Genomic DNA, 22,442 nt, shown 5'->3' with positions numbered 1-22,442 from the left:
AACAAAAACTCCCTCAAATTACTTTACATCAATATATCGTAAACCCACGTTTACAGGATCATATACACGCTGGGATTCATTTTGCCCTACCAAACGAAAGATTAATTTAATTTGGACCCTAACACATCAAGCCGTTATGATTTGTTTTAAAACAAAATTGGATAAAGAACTGAAAATTATTACTGACACTTTATCCGATAATGGGTACCGCCTCGATGTGATTAGGTCGATCATCAAAAGGAAAATAATTGATTTTTATTCGGGAAAAATCAGTATGATGACTAAATGTCTGATTTATATTCATTTATCGTGGTTAGGATCAGTAAGTGGAAAATTTGCCAACCAAATCAGCTCAACACTGGAAAGATGCTATTTTGCTTCGGATGTACATGTGTTCTTCACAAAACCGTTAATGGTATCCTGTCGCAAAGATGTTCTACCCCCCACCCCACCATAATAATAAATTTAAATGTAGTTGCAGTGCTGACTATGTGGGTTGGACATCGTTAAGATTTGATAGTAGAGTCCAACAGCATGTACTTAACAAAATTAGGAATGGGACTTACCTGCCAACAGACGTTTCTTATTTTTCTTATTAACACATCCAGGTCTTCTATAGCTGAACATTTACTTAAAAACCCGACATGCGCCACGAACTTTAGCACTGACTCATTCGCTTATTCTTATGCTCATTCGACCTATCACCTGAAGATCTTGGAGACTATTCACGTTTATATGAAAAAGCCTTCTCTCTGCAAGCCGAGGGAATGTCTCTTAGGTTTGAACATGATCAGTTTATGATGATATCATATGTATCAGTGTTTTAGACATATAGTGTTTCCGTTTTTTTGTTTTTTTTCCTTTTTTTTTTTTTTTTTTTTTTTTTTTTTTTGCTTATACACTATATGGCTATTTTTTTCAAATGTATCGTTTCCCATTTTATTTTAAACGTATCGTTTCCCATTTCTCTCGATTTTATTAGTAAAAAAAAAAGAAAGGAAATCTCTCAATCCAGCTTATAAAAAGTGAGGACAAAACCAGTCAGGTGGCCTCCCCCATTATTTTTTTTTTCATTTGAATATCAAAACGGGTCTTCCTGTCATAATTGTAATAATGAAATTTTATACCCCCACATAAAATTTATATATATATATATATATATATATATATATATATATTACACACACAAATGAATAACGATATAGCTATATTCTAAGTACCAAGGTTTTATTCATCTTACTATTCAGTTTTTCCAACACATCAAAACTTCCATATATTTTACAGATCTGTTTCATTATACAGAAACAATCATGCCAATATTGAATTTTTTTCTTACGTATACTCATCAGAAAATATACTGGGAAACATTTTTTCTTTGATGCATATTTGATTAAACAGCAGTGACAATTCCTGTTTATTTCTTTTTTTTATCTATCCTTTGAAGTTTGTAGGTCAATGATCTAAAGTTCTACTCGTGTGTGAACAAGAACACACCATATCTGCAGACGTTTTCCACCCTCAAGAGTTTCCTTCAGGCACATAATGAGTTATAAAATTAAAATTGGTGAATTTATTTTTTTTTTTAAAGTTGATTAAAAACGTTTAAGTATACCCTCTACCATATTCTTATTCGAGTAAACAAACCTACTATCCACCAGGCTCGATACAAAAGAGAGGCTATACTTAAATGAACAACAACAACAACTCATACTAGATTTATGTTGTAATACCTACGAATTCCCATTAATTACTTAAAAATGATTTTTTGTAGAGCTGACCAGTTATGAGTTGGGCTTAGTGGAAGGCAGATCCTGGCTTGGACTAAGTTGGAAGAGCTTTGGGAAATCGAACTTAGGTGTCATCAACTGACAAAAACGGCCTCAGCAGAACGTAGATGTGGATGTTAGCATGTAGAGGATCGATGATATTACACACTCAGAGTGCTTTTGAAATGGTTTTAATTGACTTTCTCAAGAAATTCACCAATAAAATGTTTGCAGATATGGCGAATTCCTGTTCACATTTGAGCAGAATATTCGATCATTGACTCACCAATATGAAAGGATGGATCAAAAAAAAAAAAATAGCAGGAATTATTACTGTTGTTTAATCAAACATGTATAAATATATACATATAGTCAGCTTCTTTTTCTGTCGAAACTAACATTCATTATTTGAAATATTTTCTTTTGTGTAGGTCCATTAACTCCGCTTAGATTTCAAACACTTCCATTGCATGTCATTGGATGAAAGGGTGACAGATGAACTCATTTTGGCTGAGTTTTCTTCTTTGCTTCAACAGACATTGTCCCTGCTGTTTCGTCTTGTTCTCCATTTAAAATGGATTGTACAGTTTTCGACAAATCTTCGCCAAATATTTTGATCTTGAAATAAAAAGAAGAGGAAAAAAATATCATCGTTTGTTTTGCACAATTAAAAGGCAAAGATTAAATTTAACGCACAATTAAAAATATCTTTTCATTGCTGTGGTAAGATCGCAGTACATGCATGCCAATGTCATTCCCCATAGGCAGGTTGAGCCAACTTCCTCCAAGGGAGGAAGTGGCAAGGGAATATTAATTTCATAAGCGGTCCCCAATCGCATGTATATCCCGGTCAGAGGAGATACTCCCCCCCCCACACACACACACCTAAAAAATATTCTACATCACACTTAGAGTTAAGGAAGGGTACTTTTCTTTTTTTTTTTTGTCCAGAATTCTTCCTGGTTGGTCTGTTGGTGTCTCGATCCATCATGTCCCACAAAAAGACATTTGTAGTCAGGCGAGTTTTTTTTTTCTCCCCATCTCAAGTCAATGAAATAAAATCAAACAAATGACTTTATAAATTTTTATGTTTACTAATTTATTTCATTGTTTCCAATAAAAAAAAAAAAAAGAAAATAAACACACACACACGATATGATTTGGAAATCTTAGGTAGGATGACCCCCAGCGTGCTTGAGGAATTGTGGTGAATGAGAACTTTAGCTAGAATCAAGCATAGACAAGCAAAGGTACAGGGCCGAGGATGACCATAGACACCCCCCTCCCCAATTTTTGAGTGGCCTTGTGCCTAATTTTTTGTTTATTTCTGTTTTGTTGTAAACTTTTCAGAGTAAATAAAAAAAAATATAACTCAAAGTGTAGTATCTGTTCTTCAGATGCTACACTTCAATTTGTTGTTCTCTGTCAGTGGAGGAAAATCCTTCACGACTGAGACAATTTTTATTTTTGTTCCTTTTCTCCACGTTAAAAAACACGATCCTGGTGTCTAACTCTGTCCCGTGGGGAGGCATTGTAAATAGGTACTATCAAACCCAATCCTTTATATGACCACAAACTGCATGAAATCCGAAGACTTCAACTTATGGAGCAGTGTAGTGTGTGGAGTTTCTAGCGATGAAAATGGAAATACTTTCTTTTTTTTTTTCTTTTTCTTTTTTTTTTTTCTCAGTCTGTGTATGACCCTACACTTTACTCGGTGGTGAGGCCCTAATTTGAAGCTTTGTTAACTGTGAACCTTTTCGGATTTTGTCATTCACAAGTCTGCAGGTAATTTGTTATTTACAAAGCCCTGGTGACCCTGTATCATAGATTGTGGAAAAAGGGGGAAGCATGGCCTTTTGCGTTTGGTCCAGATTTCTTGGAGCTGATGTTGATAGTTGTTTCGGTGGAGGTTTTCTCTTAAACTGTCCATCTCCTCTTGATATGCACTGCTATTACTACATATTGATTTTGCTCGGTGTTGTAAGCAACGGACGATTCCTTTCTTTACATTATATGGATGGTGGGAGTTGTAGTTTAGATACTGTCCAGTGAACGTTGGCTTTTGGTATGCAGATGACATAAACCCCTGACCTGTGTGAGTTATCAGCACATCTAGGAACGATAATTTATTGTTATTTTTTTTTTCCATTCTGAACCACAAAAGACATCACTCAGAAACTCACCACAGTTTGTATACCATATATGAAGGGCTTGTCTGAAAAACTTCAACGAATATGCAATCCATATGACATCAGGACAGTATTCAGAAGTGATTCAATTCTCCGGAAATCATGACTAAGAACTGTGTATACGAAATCCCATGTAAATGTGGAAAACTATACAGAGGTGAAACGTGTCATCCATTGAAAGTACAGTTAGAAGAACATCGAAAAGCCATAGTACATGGAAAGACTGAAAAGTCAGGTATAGCTGACCATATCTGGAAAGAAAAGGGAAACCATCTACCATTATGGGACGAAGTAAAAATTATAGACAGAGAGGAACAGTGGAGAGTAAGACGACTGAAAGAAGCAGCACATATGATGGAGAATAACCAATTGCTAAGAAGACCTAGTATAGAATTTAATACGATATGGGAACCAGTAATTATAAACAATAGATAATATATATGAGTAATAAATAAAAACATTAATATATACAAGTAATAAGTATAGAGATAGATATATATTAATATATAGTAATAATTAGTAATAAATGGTGATATTTACAACTAGAAATAAAAAGTAGGTTTAAGGCTCCTAAAATTCATACTAGAATTGTCCGCAAGGACCCGTGGAGTAGTGGTTAGAGTACTGGGAAAAATCAATTGTAAAAGTGATATTATCATGAAGGTTGAAGGTTCAATCTTCAGTGTGGGCGACCAAAATATACATTTGTGAATTATTAGGACGTCTATCCAGTCATGGCTGATAGAACAAGAGCAATAAAGTGAAGTAAATAAAGGGTTCCGCTTGAAATTCCATCCAAATTTCCGAGTTCGACAGAAACATTCCCGAGTTCGACAAGATACAAGAAGAAGGTCAGAGGTTATATCGACCAAAACATTGTGAAAATCACACTCAAGATGAGAACAGTAGTCCGACGAATAATAATACAAATAACTAATCCTCATCTCAAAACTTCAGAAACGTCAAATTTTATGAGTATCTGAAAACTGACTGTCTCATCCGTCATTTTGAAAAAAAATCCACAAACAAAGGCAGATAACTCAACAATAATTCATACTTACTAGATTTATATTGTAATTTCCATTAATTACTTAAAAATTATTTATTTCTTTTTTTTTACAAAGGATTCACTGCTTATCAAGGCCCGGAGATCACTCGAGGATAAGGGTTAATGAGTGTACAGCGGTTAAGAGGAACATATTTTAGTCATCGTTAGTAGTGGAAATTTGATAAACTGAATTACTTAAGGGGATGGCTCATCAAGAATTTGTTTATGTTGGACTTGAAAACAACCATATTGTATTATTTTAATTTGAATTCATTATTGAGATAAGTATTATTTATTAATCTACGGTTCCAGGTGAGCATTGTCTGAAGATAGCGGTTTCAATCCAAAGGTGGCCAGAAGCTTACTTGGCCAAAAACGTGGTGAGATGACAACAACTATGGAAGGCAGTAATTGCTGAGGATGCAGTTAGTAGATTCGGAGTTCCTATCTCATCACGGCTACCAACTGATGAAGGTCAGAGGAATAGTTGGCCGAAATGTCATGAAACAACAACAACTAAAAAGATGAGAATAATAGTCCGCAATAAAATAAATTAACCATATTGTAGTCAGTAGGAAAGCAGAAAAATGGAAGACAAGTTACAAGGTGAACAAGTCAAAGTCAGATCCTGGCTTAGATCATCGGGTTGTGAGAGCTTTAGACGATTGAGATGAGCTGGCATCAACTGACGAACTTGGCTTCGACAGAATATAGATGTGAACCTTAGCATGTAGAGGGTCGATGGTGTCGCACACACACCCAGAGTGCAACTAATATTCACAAAAAGTGTTAAGTTCATGTTTTCTTTTGTTTATTTTTATTTTATACTTGTGAACCCGTGTGCACCCCCGCAAAGATCCGCCAGAGTGAGAGACGATGACACGATCAAAAAGAGAAGGTGAAGGAGAAGCAGACCACAGCACACAATGTTGGGTTGGTGGCGCTGCTGTCGGTGGGGTAGCATGTGGTCTTACATAAAGAGCTGAAAATATCTCGGACAAGTCAGATCACCCAAGAGATATTCTCTTTGTTTAAAAAATGCTTCTTTTAAGGGAAGAGTCCCACTGGGATCTGCTCTGGGAGAAAAAGAATGTCCGAAGCCCAGTTGGATATTATCTTTAGTGAATATCTTCTCTGGGTAACTAAGCAATGACCACCAACAAAGTGCCAGAACCAGCCATGGGTGAAAATAGAGAGGTGGTTATAGCAAATATCTCTCCCACCCCTACTCCCACCCCACCTGGAAGAGAAGGAGGAAGAATGGGGGTTGGAATTGAACACCGGAGAACAGGAGAGGGGTATTCTAGTGGGAACCACCAAGGCAGTTTGACCGCTGTACCTCTCCAACTAGATTAGGTCCCTTGGAGCTCTCAGCCAAGAGACTTGGTAATGGGACCTTAGTGTGCCAGTCTGGTCAAGCAAAAATTCAATGCCATCCACCTAAATAGAAGGGTTAGGGTTAGGGTAAAGGTTTTAAATTAAAAAAAAAATAAAATTTTGGTTATTTGTTTGGACTTTTGATTTTGCTCTTCATTGCAGCACAGACTGAATTGATGACCTTGGCTCAGCACAACAAACGAAACGATCGCGACCAGGTGAATGCACATGGTTCATCTTCATATGTGTTTGTTTCCTTAGTTCTACTAGATTGTTATCTCGCTTATCCACTATTCCATAAACTAATTTCCATATCTTCAGATAAAGCGAAAAAAAAGGAAAGGATAGTGGAAAAGTGTGTACTGATCACCTCACACTTTTCCTCAAATGTATTCACTGACATTTTCTCAAAATTTTGTGAGATTCTTTTGAGTCTAAAAAACAATTTAGTTATAGTCGAGATTGTTTGCACTTTTTTTTTTTTTTTGACTTCTGGTTTATACTCTGCAAACGGGATGATGGTGACAAGCAAGATATGGTTCCTTCTGATTAATGGTTATCTTCCTCTCAAATAATATGAAATACCCCCTCCTCTTTTCCTCATGTTAAGAATGGCTTTCTTGTGCACTTGACCATGTCTAATTATCGAGCAAAATAGACAACAGAAACCGGAAATAAAACAAAACAAACAATGTTGACTTATAACCGTTAAACCAAACCATAAATATCTAGAAATGATTCAAGGGAGATAATTTATAATCTACTGGAATCGGTAATTTTTGTCAAGGAGTGATTTAAAACCAGAAATTGTGTTTTTGAAAGTGAAATTCTCTTTACATTACGTAATTGCATGTTTGTGCACTTGACCATGTCTAATTATCCAACAAAATGGACAACAGAAACCGGAAGTCAAAAAAAGCAGACAATCTTGACGATAACCATAAATTCTATTTTTGAAAGTTAAATTTTCCTTACATAATTGAGTTGCTGTAAAGTTGTGGTGTCGTCTGTCGGTGCTTGACCTTTGTATCCTTTGATCACATTAACCAAGTTCAAGGTGACGCTGACAATGGGAGGAGAGAGAAAAAAACAAGAATTAAAAAAATAACAAAAATTATTATTTAGATTATTCAAATTACCGTCCTCATTTTGAGCGTTATTCTCACAACGATTTGCCTAATATAACCTCTGACCTCTAAGATGGAGTACTGTTGCTTCATATGGGGAGGTGCCATTCTGGAGTACTCATTCCTGCCTTGACAGAGTAAAAACATGACTTTGAAATCTATTTGCGATGTCCTCTTCACATCTCTTCAGCCTATTCCTCTCCAAAAATGGTCATTAGTCTTACTCTGCTTTATCGTTATTTTCATAGAAGGTGTTCAACTGAGCTCCAATCTATGGTTCCTCACTGTCAGGTATTCATAGGAAAAACTCATCTCGCCACAACTACTGTCAATAATTTCCCTTTTTCCCTCAGTGTTCCTTAATCCTAGATGGAATGTCTATGAACAGCATTTCTTCCATGGAGAACACAATACTAATTCCTAGCCGACTATAAAATGGTTGTTTTCAATTCCAATGTAAACAGATTTTTGTTGAGCCGTCATCTTAATTAAATTCTTACCAGTTACAACCAGAAAAGTTTTGAATCATTGGGATTTTAACTGAACCTGCATATTGAAAACTTAAAAACTTGAATAAACCGATTTCACCGGTGGAAAATTCATGAAATACCAAAGTGGATCCATCTATATCAGTGGAGAAACATAAGCAGGGGACATAACCATGGATGTGCAACAGAAAATGGGAGCAACAACTGATTAGCATGTAAATGGTTCGAAGATATAAAACTGGAACAGCTTCTTCCTCTCAAAAGAAAGGCTGTTAGTTTTTTTTCTGCTCTATCATTATTTTCATGGTAGGTGCTCGACTGAGCTCCAATCTATGGTTCCTCTCTGTAAAAAATTCACAATCATTATCAATAATTTCCTTTTCTCCCTCTGCACACCTAAAACTAATCAGAAGAGTTTCTTTCTAGAAAAACCTGTCCGTGAAACACAATATTGTGGAGCTAAGCACTGGGCTTTAACAATTGATTACACAACATAGATACTGCACAATCACGTTCCCATCAGATCACCAAAGTTCAGCAGCGTTGAGCCTGGTTAGTAATAAAATGGGTGACCAGTTGGGAATTCCAGTTGCTGTTTGTGCTCTCCGCTTATCTCGACATTGTTTCCAGTCATCCTGGACTTCTCCTTGTCACTGGACGCAAGCAGTGCCAATTCAGGAGAGGTGTGGTTGAGAATTGCACAACCTTTGCCTCACAATTACACGTGCAGGTATTCTTACAGGGATGTCCATTGTCTCTTGGGAATGAAACAGAGGTATCGTCATCACACAACATAGTCGTTTTCAAGTTCAATATAAACAAATTCTTATGTTACTGAATTTTGAGATGAGGATTGATTGTTCGTATTATTTGGATACCTTGGACTGTTGTTCTCATCTTATGTGCCATTTTCATAAGGTTTCGATCGATGTAACCTCTGACCTTCTTCAGGTGTATTATGTTGAACTCTGGAATTTTTCTGTTGGACTCTGGAATCTGCATGGAAATTCAAACAAAATCCCTTATTTAATCCACAGGGGTAGCATGCTCTCAGTCTGCAAGGATCCATAGCATAATGGATAGAGTGCTTGATAAAATTCAGTTATAAAAGTTATACTTCTGGAAGTTGAAGGTTCAATCTTCAGTGTGGGCATCACTCAAAAATACAATTGCGAATTATTTAGACTTCTATTCAGTTATGATTGCAACCTTATGTCTCGGAGGAGATGCACTTTAAGAAAATGTAGACACACAGACACACAGACATAACGAGTTTTATAAATTAAATAAAATAAAATTAAAATCGTTTTACATATAAGTAAGTCTGGAATTGTCTCCCTTGTTAGATCCATGCAGGTAACTTAAATTAAGGTTCTGCTACTTTCTATTTATTCACTTCCTCACAAGAGCAGAGTTGGGTACAAGATCGGCTTTTCATGTGGGAAAAATTCAGCTCTTTGAAAGAGTACTCCGGATTGGAACACAAAATATAATCGTCTCAGTACTAAAAGGAGAAATCATTTTTGTAGTGAGACAATTATATTTCCAAAAAGAGGAAAGATTAATTTAGTATCAGAACATATACTACACTTTGAAATACTCCTGGACAGGGTTCAAAAGAGAGTCGCCAACCTGATAGGTCCTGAACTGTCATCTAAGCTTCAGCCTCTGCCCCATCGACGAAATGTTGCATCCCTCTGCCTATTCTACAAATACTTTAATGGTGAATGCTCCGACAAACTGCAAACACTTGTACCTCCTTGACGTGACTACCCCCAACAAACCCGGCAAGCAACTAAGTCCCACCCCTTTACAGTAGAGATCCCTAGGTGTAAGAAAGCCTTTTACTCCAATAGTTTCTTCCCCAGAACTGCAAGTCTTTGGAACTCCCTTCCGGAATACTGCTTTCCCAACTGTACTGATATGCAGAAGTTCAAATGTAATGTGAACAAACATCTTTCTACTTTTACCATGACTAATGTTTATGCAAACTTAAAAAAAATCTATTAAAGAAAAACTATATCTGTTTATTGAGAAAAGTGCGAACGGGGGTGGATTATTATGTTCTATCCCTTCTTTGACAAAGGACAAAAAAATATTCTTATGCAAAAAAAAAAAAAAAAAATACAAACATTTTAATTCGTCCTAATGTCAGCGCCTCCTTTGTTGCCGTGTTCTGGATATGATTCCATTTTGATTCCCAGTGGAGAGCATTTCTCACCTGTTTTTTGATTTCCAATTGTAGCACACTTAGCTGATTATTGTATCCCAAAATCTCATTGTGTTTTTCCTGAGGAAAAAATCGAAATCAACTTAGAAAAAAAATAGATAAGATATTTTTCAAGGCAAACGAAAGATGTCAAATGACGCTGACAAAGCACCAAATATGAAGACTTTTTATTCTTGATTATTTGAAATTTTCAAACTACTGTTTTCATTTTGGATGTTATTCTTATGACGTTTCGGCTGATGTAACCTCTAACCTACTTCAGATTAATCTTGTTGAACTCAATAATCTTTATTGGAGTTTGTATGAAATTTCAAATTGGATCTGCTGTGGCAGAAAGTGCTAAAAGAAATCAGTTCTGATAACACATGGCAGGTTCAATCCTCAATACAATGCTAAGAATATAATTAAAATTACTTTGGTAATTATGCAGAGAACGACTTGTGTTTCCATGAATATTGCCTCGGCATATTCCGGCAGCTTACATAAACTGCTGGAATACAGCAAAATGCAGCAGACGATAATTAATAAATTGGAAGAAAATGTTAGTTTTAATCATGCAAAAATTTAAATTATTTAAAGTAAATCAATTTAATAAGGTCATCATGATGAATTTAACAGGTTTGAAGATTATTCTACAATCACTAGAAAAATGTTTTCATTTTGCTGAGAATTGAAATTAATCAGAAATAAATGTGATCCTACAATATTGAAACTGTTTGAAATTTACAGTACGAGTGTATCCTCTGTTCAGAACACACGAAGACCGATTCGAAAATTCTTTATGAATTCCTGCAGATAATCAAAATCTCCCCCTCCAAATAAGAAATAATTATCTTTTAATCTTTAAAGAAAAAAGACGAAGTAGACAAACACAAATAATATTGAAATAAGTTATTTCTATAAACCTCCTTGAACCAGAAAACAAATAACAAAAATCCTTGAACCACAAAACAAATAAAAAATACTAATAAAACAACAAAAACAATACTAGCAAAACAACAAGAACAATAACAATAAAACAATAAAAACAATACTAACAAAACAAAATCAATACTAATAAAACAATAAAAAACAATACTAACAAAACAATAAAAAACAATACTAATAAAACAATGCAAACAATATTAATAAAACAACAGAAATCAACACTAATAAAACAAAAACAATACTAATAAAACAAAAATACCAATATGACAAAAACAATAAAAACAAAAACAATAAAAACAATCCTAACGATCCAAAAAAAACAATACTAATAAAACAAAAACAATACTAATAAAACAACAAAAACAATACTAATAAAACAATAAAAATAATACTAATAAAACAATAAAAACAATACAAATAAAACAATATACAATTTTGCGTTTTGTGTCGGAATGTCTTTGATAAGTATCGAAATCGATACAAGATGTCATATTCAAAAATTGCTTAAATTGATCAAGTACTGTTTTTTTTTTTAATTCAGATCAGGAATACATGAAAAGGCCGGCATCAGCCATATCATTTTAAGTTTAATCGAAATTCAAGGACGACAATTCAATTCGACTACAGAGATTTTGTTTTCAAAATAATTCCAAATAATTTTAACATTTTAATCGCTAAAAATTGTAAAATTAATTTTCTAAAAAAAATAAAAAACTACTTCATCAATTTATGCAATTTTTGGAATACGACATCTTCGTTCCGTGTCTTATATCCTGTGAATTATATTCATAAATATTTTCCTATATTTTAGTTTTTGTTTTTTAATCAAGTGTAATTTATTAAATTTATTTACCCCTGTTTAATATATTAATAATTATTTTCATACCTATAGACACAAGTATTTCATGCTTTTCCAATCATTGTAGCATAGTGTGTGTGGGTACGTGTGAGAAAATCAACAGCAGCCAAAGGATAGCTGGCTAGTGAAAATATTAGTAGTAGCAGCCATTAAAGCATGTATGCAAATTAGCAAGTGTGCGTGAGCTTGTGTCACAAGAAAAGGAGAGAAAAATACTACATATTCTTAAATATGATATTTTAATTTCTCCAGATTTCGTATATATTATTATTAGGGCTGTGACAACAGAATATTCTTTTCATTCTTTTGACTCTCGGGTATATATCCGACACAGTTAGACACACTTAATCAACCGAGAACCACATCAATCTATATAAAAACATATAAGAAAAAACATATAAGATATTAATGGATATATACTCAAGAGCCAAAACAATGAAAAGAATATGCTGTTGTCACAGCCCTAATTATTATAGAGTCGTGATTTCAAAGGTAAAAAAAAAACCTATTTGGGTGCCATCAGCTAGAATCGAAACTAAAAGCAAAACTGTAGCATTCAAAGCTGGTGACGTTTATTTCTTTCCTGTTTTATTTGTTTGTTCAGTATCAGATAATGTATGGATCCGAGAGATTTGAAGTGTCACGACACAGTTAAAGAGTAACGGCCACGTTACATCATTAGTGCAGGGAGAGATTTATCGTAATTTTCATGGAAAGTGTTCAACTGAGCTGCTTTATCGTTATTTTCATGGAAAGTGTTCAACTGAGCTTCAATCTATGGTCCCCCCTCGCCAAGCTTTCACAAGAAACACTAGACTAGCTGAAAACATTATCAATAATTTTCCCCACTCTTTATCTGTACCTAAACCTAAACATAGATTCCATGATCAAAGCTTCTTTCTTAGAACTGCACGCCTGTGGAATTGTCTTCCGTTTTCCTGCTTTCCAGCTGTCTATAATATGGTTGTCTTCAAGTCCAACGTGAACAAGTTTCTGATGAGCCGTTTCACTTAAGTTAACAAATTTACCAAACTTCCATTACTATCGATTACTATATTGTCCTTTTGATAACTCTACACTCTTTAACCCTTATCCTTGAGTGGCCTATCGGCCTTGATAAGTGGTGACGCCTATGTAAAAAAAAAAAAAAAAAAAAAAAGTTACTGCTGGTCAAGAAATTCGAACCCAGTTACAAAGTCAACCTTTGACTCCATTTAATGATGTGACAACTCCAATATTTTTCCAGATTTTGATACGATTGTAACAGAGCGGGGATGCACGTATGACAGCAGCAGCTGTATGCAAATGACCGAGTCATGTGCAAGGTGACATCACAACAAGGAAGAAGGAAAGAAAAAGATTATAAAAAGAACGTGTGCGCAGACCGATGATCACGTGAGAGAGGACCGAAATAGACGTGCTACATAAGGAAAGATGTATTATTTGGATTCATCAGACTACTGGTCTCATCTTCAGTGTGATTTTCACAACGTTTTGGTCGATGTAACCTTCTTCAGGTGTAACTTGTTGAACTCGGAAATGTTTCTGTCAAACTCAGAAATTTGGCCGGAATTTTGAGCGGAACCATTTATTTACTTCACGAGTTCGACAAGATACACGTGGATAAGGTCGGAGGTTACATCGACTGAAACGTTGTGAAAATCACACTCAAAATGAGAACAGTAGTCCGAGAATCCAAATAATATGAATAACCAATCCTCATTTAAAAATTCAGAAACGTTAAGGAAAGATGTATCCTAAACATGGCCGCGGATTGAAACTCCGCAGATTAAGGAATTTTTCATATTTCTTATTTGAGTATCCCATGGAACAATAAATTCTTGTAAAGTATAATTTGATGTCTTAAATTGTGTTCTTTAATAAGCTCTATTTCCTATTTTGGCTGTATTGAGCTTTTTATTTGGTTGGGATTACTATATAAATATTAATATTTATATTCTTTTTAAGTTTACAGAAGCTTTTGACTTGTAAACTTAATTTTTACTTCTTTATCATATATATATATATATATATATATATATATATATATATATATATATATATATATATATATATCTCCAGTGGGTGGCAACTTTCATTTTTTTTTTTTTTTTGCTATATGGCATTAACTTTAATTATGAGCCTTTATTAGTGTGCTTTCCATGTAATTGTTGGGCATTATTGGGAAATATTAATAAAGTTAAGTATAGAATTAACTTCATAATATTTTACATTGATTAAATCTGAAAATATGTTCAGATGAAAAAAATCAATGGATTCTTACTTCTGTATTTCTGGTGTCGCTATGTCGAATATATTCAATATGTTTCTGAGTTTTTGTATCCATTTCTACCAAATCCTTCAGAAAAGAAAGAAAGAAAAACATTTATTTTTCAATTTTAACCTGAAAGAAATTCATATCAAGTTCAAATGAAAAGAAGGTTGTTGGATTGTTAAATTTGCATATTTTGTTAAAACTTACATTTTTTTTCTCTTATAACACACACACACACACACACACACACACACACACACACACACACACACACACACACACACACACACACACACACACAGCTACAAAATTTTGTTGAAATTCAAAGACTTAGATTTTTCTCTTATATAACCCTTGTTTATTTCACCTTAGATCTCTTCATTACAGCCGTTTTGTTAATGGGATGACAATTCTATGATTGTATGTTGTCATAGATATTTTCCTCCCATCAACTCGTCAGATGCGATTTCCATTCGATGTTATCTACAAAAAGTTAATTTGTACATGATAAACCTGTGCGTTAGTTTGGGGAAAAGAAATTCCATCTCCACGTTACAGGTCGACCAACTATCTATCTATCTATCTATCTATCTATCTATATATATATATATATATATATATATATATATATATATATATATATATATTTTAGTCATCGACATACAGTCCTGTTTCGTTGTTTCACAACTCATCAGTGCCACTAGACTAACACCTTTCCCAAGCCGAGGATCGAACCTAGAACCGTCGTGATGACAGTCGGCAGTTCTACCCCCTGACTACAGAAGCGGTGGCCACAACTAATCTGTCCGAATGTCTATTTAAATAAACATCCGTCCGCCACTCGTAAAGTGCTCAAACGTTTGTTTGTAAACAAACCGCGAGCTTCGCATTTTTTCAGCTAAATTAAGTAGCGAGTGAGATTATTTACGATAGTGCTCAACCCAAGAGGGGGGCTTTATAAAATATATTTTAGTCATCGACATACAGTCCTGTTTCGTTGTTTCACAACTCATCAGTGCCACTAGACTAACACCTATCTCAAGCTGAGGATCGAACCTAGAACCGTCGTGATGACAGTCGGCAGTTCTACCCCCTGACTACGGAAGTGGTGGCCGCAACTAATCTGTCCAAATGTCTATTTAAATAAACATCCGTCCGCCACTCGTAAAGTGCTCAAACGTTTGTTTGTAAACAAACCGCGAGCTTCGCATTTTTTCAGCTAAATTAAGTAGCGAGTGAGATTATTTACGATAGTGCTCAACCCAAGAGGGGGGCTTTATAAACTATGCACACACATATAATTCTTTTTTACTGCTTTTTCACCTCAAACAAGACACAGTGCCACTTGAACGTAATGGGTTACTATTTGGGGCATCATTTGCAAGGATACTAAGTATGGAGTTGACCAACAAGATTACTGTTCACATTACACTTGAACTTTTGCATGTCAGTACAGTCAGAGAAGTAGGGACCCGGAAGAGAATTCCGGAGTTTAGCAGTTTGAGGGAAAAAACTATTTGAGTAGAAAGCTTTCCAGCATCAAGAGACCTTTACAGTGAAGGGGTGGGATTTTGCTACTTTTTGGATTAGTCAGGGTATTTACATTAAGGAGAAACAAGGGCTTGGAGTTCTTCGGAGCACTTTCCATTAAATAATTGCAAAAATAGACACAGGGATGCAGCATTTTGTCAATGGGACAGAGGTTGGAGTTTGGTTGCCAGTGCAGGACCTATTAGGTTGGCGACTCTCTTTTGAACTCTGTCTAGGAGTGAGAGACTAGTAGCAGATGCACCAGCCCAAATATGACAACAATACTTGATGTATAGCCAAATGGTAGCCTTGTAAATGTTCAGACACATACATTGTTTTTTACAAGGGAGTTACCACTTATCAAGGCCTGAAGGCTACTCGAGGATAAAGTTTAATGAATGTAAGGTAGTAGTGTAGTAATTGTTAATGGTGTAAGTTCAGCACAATGTGATTATTTAAGGGGACGTTTCAACAAGACTTGAAGGCTACCATGCTGTAGTTGGTTGAGAAGCAGACCAATGGAACAGTGTGGGCAGTTCTAGGAAAGAAGATATGTTCGTGGAATCTGCATTTAGATTTAGGCACAGATAGAAAGTGGGGGGAAATTGTTGATAGTGGGTGTAGCTAGTCGAGTATTTTTAGTGAAAGTTTGAAAAGGGGGGACCTTAGATTGGAGCTCAGACGAGCACTTGCCATACAAATAATGATAGAGCAGATTTAGACTCGTAATGTCTCTTCTGTGGGAAGAGAAACCGGCATCACCTTCTAGATTTTGAAGTCCGTTTTGAACTTTGTCAAGGCAGGAGAGGGCGTGTCGAGCAGCTCCTGCCCAGATGTGGCAACAATACTCCATCTTAGGACGTGCTTGGTTTTAATACACATAGAGGATTGCATCGGTAGTAAGATACTTACTGGAGTGGTAGAATGATCCAACCGTTTTTCCAGCGATTCAATGAATGCACAACATAAAAGGGAACAGAGGAGAGGGTTAATGAATAATGGCAATTAATAAGAACTTCATGCAGACAAGACAATCCTAAGGAACAGTCTTTATGAACTCTGTATAAAAATCTGATTTGTTGAAGACGGAAGCAAAGAAAAAGATGGATAATAATAATAGTTCTGATTGCGTTTATCAACGTATCTCTGGAAAGGGATGGGATTCATTTCCAGAGGATTTCCCTTAATCCCGGCTTCAAACCAGTAGCTTCAAAGATTAAGGATTTTCCTAGGAATGTTGGTGGTATCTACAATTGCAGAGGTCTGAAGGCCACCTAAAACATTCGGGATTTGTAGTTTTTTCAATTGTCCTTCCATATGACTTGATACTACTCCTAGCGTACCAACTACGACTGGGAGTATTTGTGTTTTAACCCCGTGTATACGCCTTATCTCCAAGGCCAATGGAGCATAATTGCTCCACTTCTCATTCTCTTTCTCTCTCACATTCCTGTCCTAGGGTATTGAAAAGTCTATAATCTGCCAGTTTTTTGAGACTTTGTCAATGACAACCAAATCCGGACGATTATGTTCCAATTTCTTGGTTATTATGGCACTTTTGTCCCCCCATACCTCTACCTTGCCATCCTCACTTGTTCTCACTTCATCAGGCACCTCCTCAAACCATTTTCCAGCACACTTCATCCCAACCCTCTTACACACCTCCCAATATATCTGGAGTCCCATGCGATCGTGTCTTTTGCAGTACTCTCTCTGGGTCAGTCCACTACACCCTGCTTCAAGGTGCGCAATTGACTCTCTTCCTCTCCTAGAACCACATTTTTGAACAATCGTGTTCCTAATGCCTGCTCTTGTGCTGCACAAACAAAAGCTTCAGTACTCTTAGCCAGATACTCAGCTCTAAGCCATTGCCAGTATCTTTCTTCTTCTTCTTCTTCTTCTTCTTCATCATCATCATCATCATCATCATAATCATAATAATAATAATAATAATAATAATAATAAAAATTAAAATTAAAAAAAAAAAAAAAAAAAAAAAAAGCGTACGACAGGATCCTCCAAGCATGGATAATAGAATGCCTAAAAATGTATAAAATACTAAGCAGGATCACCAACGTAATAGAAAATGCAATGAAAACATGGAGACTGGAATTGACAGCTGATGGACAACGTATAACAGAAATTAACATACAAAAAGGCATCTTCCAAGGAGACTCACTATCATCATTACTGTTTATCATAGCCATGATGCCCTTGAACAGTATTCTGAGAAAGTGCCAAGCCAGATACAAGTTCTCCAATACAGAGAAAAAAAATGAATCACCTGATGTACATGGATGATTTGAAACTTTTTGCAAGGACCGGAAAGGAACTAGAGACACTAATTAACACTATCAGGATCTTCAGCCAAGATATCCAAATGGAATTTGGAATGGAAAAGTGCGCACTACTAGTTATAAGAAAGGGAAAACTGAAAACAACAGAAGGCATGGAACTACCCAACCAAACAGAGATGAGGGCAACAGAGGAACAAGACAACTATAAATACTTGGGACTTCTGGAAGCGGACACCATCAAAGCAACAGAAATGAAAGAGAGAATTGGAAAAGAATACCTTAGGAGAACAAGAAAACTCCTAGACACGAAATTATATAGTAGAAACCTAATAAAAGGTATAAATACATGGGCAGTCTCACTAGTAAGATACTCTGGACCGTTTATAGGGTGGACAAAAGAAGAACTGAGACAGCTCGACCAGAAGACCAGGAAACTCATGACCATGCATAATGCACTACATGCAAAGGACGATATTGACAGACTCTACGTGAAAAGGAAAGACATTGGGAGAGGACTGGTCTGCATAGAAGACTATGTGAAAGACACAAAAATGAACTAGAAAAATACATAATGCAAAATACTAAAAGGATAATTATGGCAGCAAGAGACACTGAAAACACCAACAAAACAGAAAACAGAGAGACAAATGACAAAACGAGAAAAGAAAAATAGGAAGAGAAACAACTCCACGGAAGATTCATAAGAATGACAAAAGATGAGAATAACGAAAACATCTGGACATGGATGCGAAAAGGACATATAAACCGAGAAAATGAATCTCTAATAACTGCAGCACAAGATAACTCAATAAGAACCAACCATATCAAAGCAAAGATCGAAAAAACACAATAACAGCAAATGCAGACTCTGTGAACAAAGAGACGTAACGATAAACCATATAATAAGTGAATACGGCAAACTGGCCCAAAGGAATACAAGATAGACACGATGAAGTGGGGAGGGCAGTGCACTTTGAATGTACAGACAAATGGTATAAGCATAAGCCCGCAACAGTACTTGAAAACAAGAATCACAAAATCCTATGGGACATGGACATACAGATGGACAAACCCAAGCAAGAAGACCAGATGTTGTAATAATTAACAAGAAAGAAAAAAATTCTGTCAAATCGTAGACTTTGCTGTCCCAGCTGATCACAGGGTGAGTATGAAAGAAAAGGAGAAACGGAGCTAGCCAGAGAGCTAAAAGGGATTTGGATGATGAAGAAAATCAAAATAATACCGATAATAGTAGGAGCACTAGGAACAATTCCGAAAAACTTTGAAAAAAAAATGGCAGAAATTGGAATTAGAGGAATGGCTGCAAACATACAACGATTAATGATGATGAAAATGGCTGAAATATTAAGGAAACCCCTAGAATGCAGAGAATAATACAACTATACAATATAATGAAGAAGCGTTATAGGGAATGAAGAAAACTGAAGTTGCATATCTACATGTTCTACACCACCATCATTGTCTCATTACCGTTCCCCCCCCCAAAGTGATACCAAAGAGCCGAGAAGGGTCAAGGAGGATGGAAAGACCGAGGAGAGAGCGCTGACCAGACCTCCACTGGACAAGCACGAAGAGAACTAGGACCTTGGGGAGGCTTAGTGCCACAAATTCCAGTATAGACCAATGGCCACTGCCAGCGAGAAATCAATGGTAAGAGGCTGTTGTGATGTTTATTTACAAATGCTTTTGAAGGAGGTGGCGAGAGATGGACGTCTGGAGAGACTTGTTGTCACTCAGCTTCCAGAGAATACCACAGGTTTCCAATCAGATATTTGATGACTTGTGTGAAAGCTCCATAATAATGATAATAGTAAAAATAACTAGCGGGACCTGTGGAAATTTCACAGTGACACTTTTCATCTGTAATATATTGCTGCTGAGCATTCCTTCGAGACCCCGCAATATTATTGTAGCCCTTTTGTTAAACCTGTAAAAGTATTTATCTAAGTAATCTGGTTAATGTAGTGTCAAAATATAGCTGTTTATTACGGTTTATCTCCAATATCCTATTATACTATTTTTAAACAGAACAGATACTACCCTTGGATCCTAATCAGCAGTCCAAGAAGGTATATTTTAGTTTCACGTATGGTTTAAAAGCAACATCATATTTTTTTTTAATTTCTTTTTATATTGCATCTTCGGAAATCAGGAGATCCTATTTATTAAAGAGGAGAATAGAAGGTGATAACTAGGACTATGACAACAGCATATTCTTATCATTGTTTTGACTCTCGAGTATATATCCGACATAGTTAGACACAGTTAATCAACTGAGAACCACATCACTCTATATAAAAGCATATAAGATATCAACAGATACACACTCGAGAGTCAAAACAATGAAAAGAATATGCTGTTGTCCTAGCCCTAGTGATAACATTCTACAAACATTAAATTAGCGATATACTAATGATTTAATGTTCATAATATATCACCTTCTATCCTCCTTTTTAATAAACAGTCTCCCAATCGGATAATTTATAATCTAGAAACTGTGACACATGTAAGTACATTAAAGGTACTATGGTATTAATATATAGATAATAATAATAATAATAATAATAATAATAATAATAATAATAATAATAATGAAAATAATAGTGTCCCTCCCCCTAAAGTTCAAAGCTTTATCACCAACATGGTAGTATCAGTACTATCCAATTAGCCGAGCTCTGGTAAAAATCCAAGAGCAATCAATATCCAGTCATCTCTATCTCTGCAAGTGACAAGCAGCAGTTAACTCGGAAAAGTTATTGCCTCTTTATAGGAGATTCATGTTTAAAACTCAAACCACTTAAAGTTCTTGAAAAAATAATGTCCCTTCAGATACAAAGTTTCATACTGCCTTAGAAATAGTCAAGACATGATATGTAATGTTATGACCCTTTAGGCTGTGATCATAGCGTAGTATCTGTGGTAATTGTGGCAAGCCGGGTGAAAGGTCAAAACATTATTATTATTATTATTATTATTATTATTATTATTATGATAGATCATGGCAATGGCTTAGAGCTGAGTATCTGGCTAAGAGTACTGAAGTTTTTGTTTGTGCAGCACAAGAGCAGGCATTAGGAACACGATTGTTATTATTATTATTATCATTAATTGATTTGAGCGACGGCTGGTCACTGGATCAATTATTATGATTAGAAAAATAAACAAGTAAATTAGGAAGAAAGATGATTGACGTATAAATCACAAAAGGAATGTGAAAATAGAAACTAGATGTAAACATTATTTTAGGGTTTGCATAAACAAATAACTAGATTGGGGTTACATCAGCTTGGTCTGAGACATGTAATGATGTGACGTAAAGAAACACGTGATGTATGTAGATTTGAGGAGATTCTAGGCAGTCGTTAGCTGGACATTGGAGAGAACGGACGACCAAGATGATATGGGAAGCGGCATCACTTCGGACAGCCAATATGTAAAGAGCGTGTAATCTTTGAAAATGCCAGCCAGATCATGAGAATAAATGTTTATAAATAATTCAGGTATGTGTTGCGTTATTTACATCTATTAAAAAGAACTGTTGTCTACAACTGTTTCGATACGTCCACGTCAATCGGTTCCTGTTAAAACAGTTGCATAAATGTAAAAATATACGCACTAGACGATCAACTAAATGACACAACGTATATATACATACACGCATTTACACGTACATGAATATATAGATAAAATATAAAACCGAACTATTCAACGTGTACGTCGTTATGGAATATATTCACATACAAAATATGACACGTTTTATAATATATATCTCCCACCTGACTATATAACAGATAGATTGGAGATTTTTCTTTTTACATTTGAGTGTTGAATAAAAAACAGTGGAGAAAGGAATTCGATGATTGTGCTGTATAGTTAACAAGAAAAATATTTATAACAAATAAGTGTTTTCATCAAATGCAAGAAAATTTAATCTTCTATCGACCTATGTATTTTTTTTTTTTTTTTTACAATGGATTCACCACTTATCAAGGCCCGGAGGCCACTCGAGGATAAGGGTTAATGAGTACACATAAGTGGAAATTTTGTAAATTGGATTACTTGGGGGGGATGGTTCATCAAGAATTTGTTTACGTTGGACTTGAAGACAATCAAATTGTAGTCAGCTGGAAAGCAGGCAAACAGAAGAGAGTTCCACAGGCGTGCAGTTAATAAAGAAAGAAACTTTGTTCATGGAATCTACGTTTAGGTTTCACCTTTGGAACTTTTTTAAGTGTTTTTTTTTTTTAATTTTGTATCGTTTCCTAGAAGATTTGTAAAAAAAAAAAATAGGGATTCAAAATGGCA

The 22,442-nt window shown here is 35.4% G+C and overlaps 1 protein-coding gene across 3 annotated transcripts in view; it reads right to left on the bottom strand.

Moving 5' to 3' along the window:
- Positions 1 to 1,210: 1,210 nt before the first annotated feature.
- The window catches only part of LOC145246834 (coiled-coil domain-containing protein 42 homolog), a 35,120-nt gene continuing 13,888 nt past the window's right edge, over positions 1,211 to 22,442 (bottom strand). For 2 of the 3 annotated variants that reach the window (XM_080108671.1, XM_080108673.1), the window contains 4 exons: positions 14,299 to 14,373; positions 10,131 to 10,288; positions 7,359 to 7,446; positions 1,211 to 2,384 (listed from right to left, as the gene is read on the bottom strand). In XM_080108671.1, coding sequence (XP_079964797.1) covers positions 2,268 to 2,384; positions 7,359 to 7,446; positions 10,131 to 10,288; positions 14,299 to 14,373 — 438 coding nt within the window. In that variant the 3' untranslated portion in view covers positions 1,211 to 2,267. The remainder of the gene's footprint in view (positions 2,385 to 7,358; positions 7,447 to 10,130; positions 10,289 to 14,298; positions 14,374 to 22,442) is intronic. The other variant, XM_080108672.1, reaches the window with a different exon arrangement.

The sequence above is a fragment of the Euprymna scolopes genome, chromosome 24 (assembly GCF_053919585.1).
Source record: "Euprymna scolopes isolate OS-2025 chromosome 24, ASM5391958v1, whole genome shotgun sequence".
Lineage (NCBI taxonomy): Eukaryota > Metazoa > Mollusca > Cephalopoda > Sepiida > Sepiolidae > Euprymna > Euprymna scolopes.
Note: the sequence above shows the minus strand (reverse complement) of the source record. Positions and strands in the feature narration are given on the sequence as shown.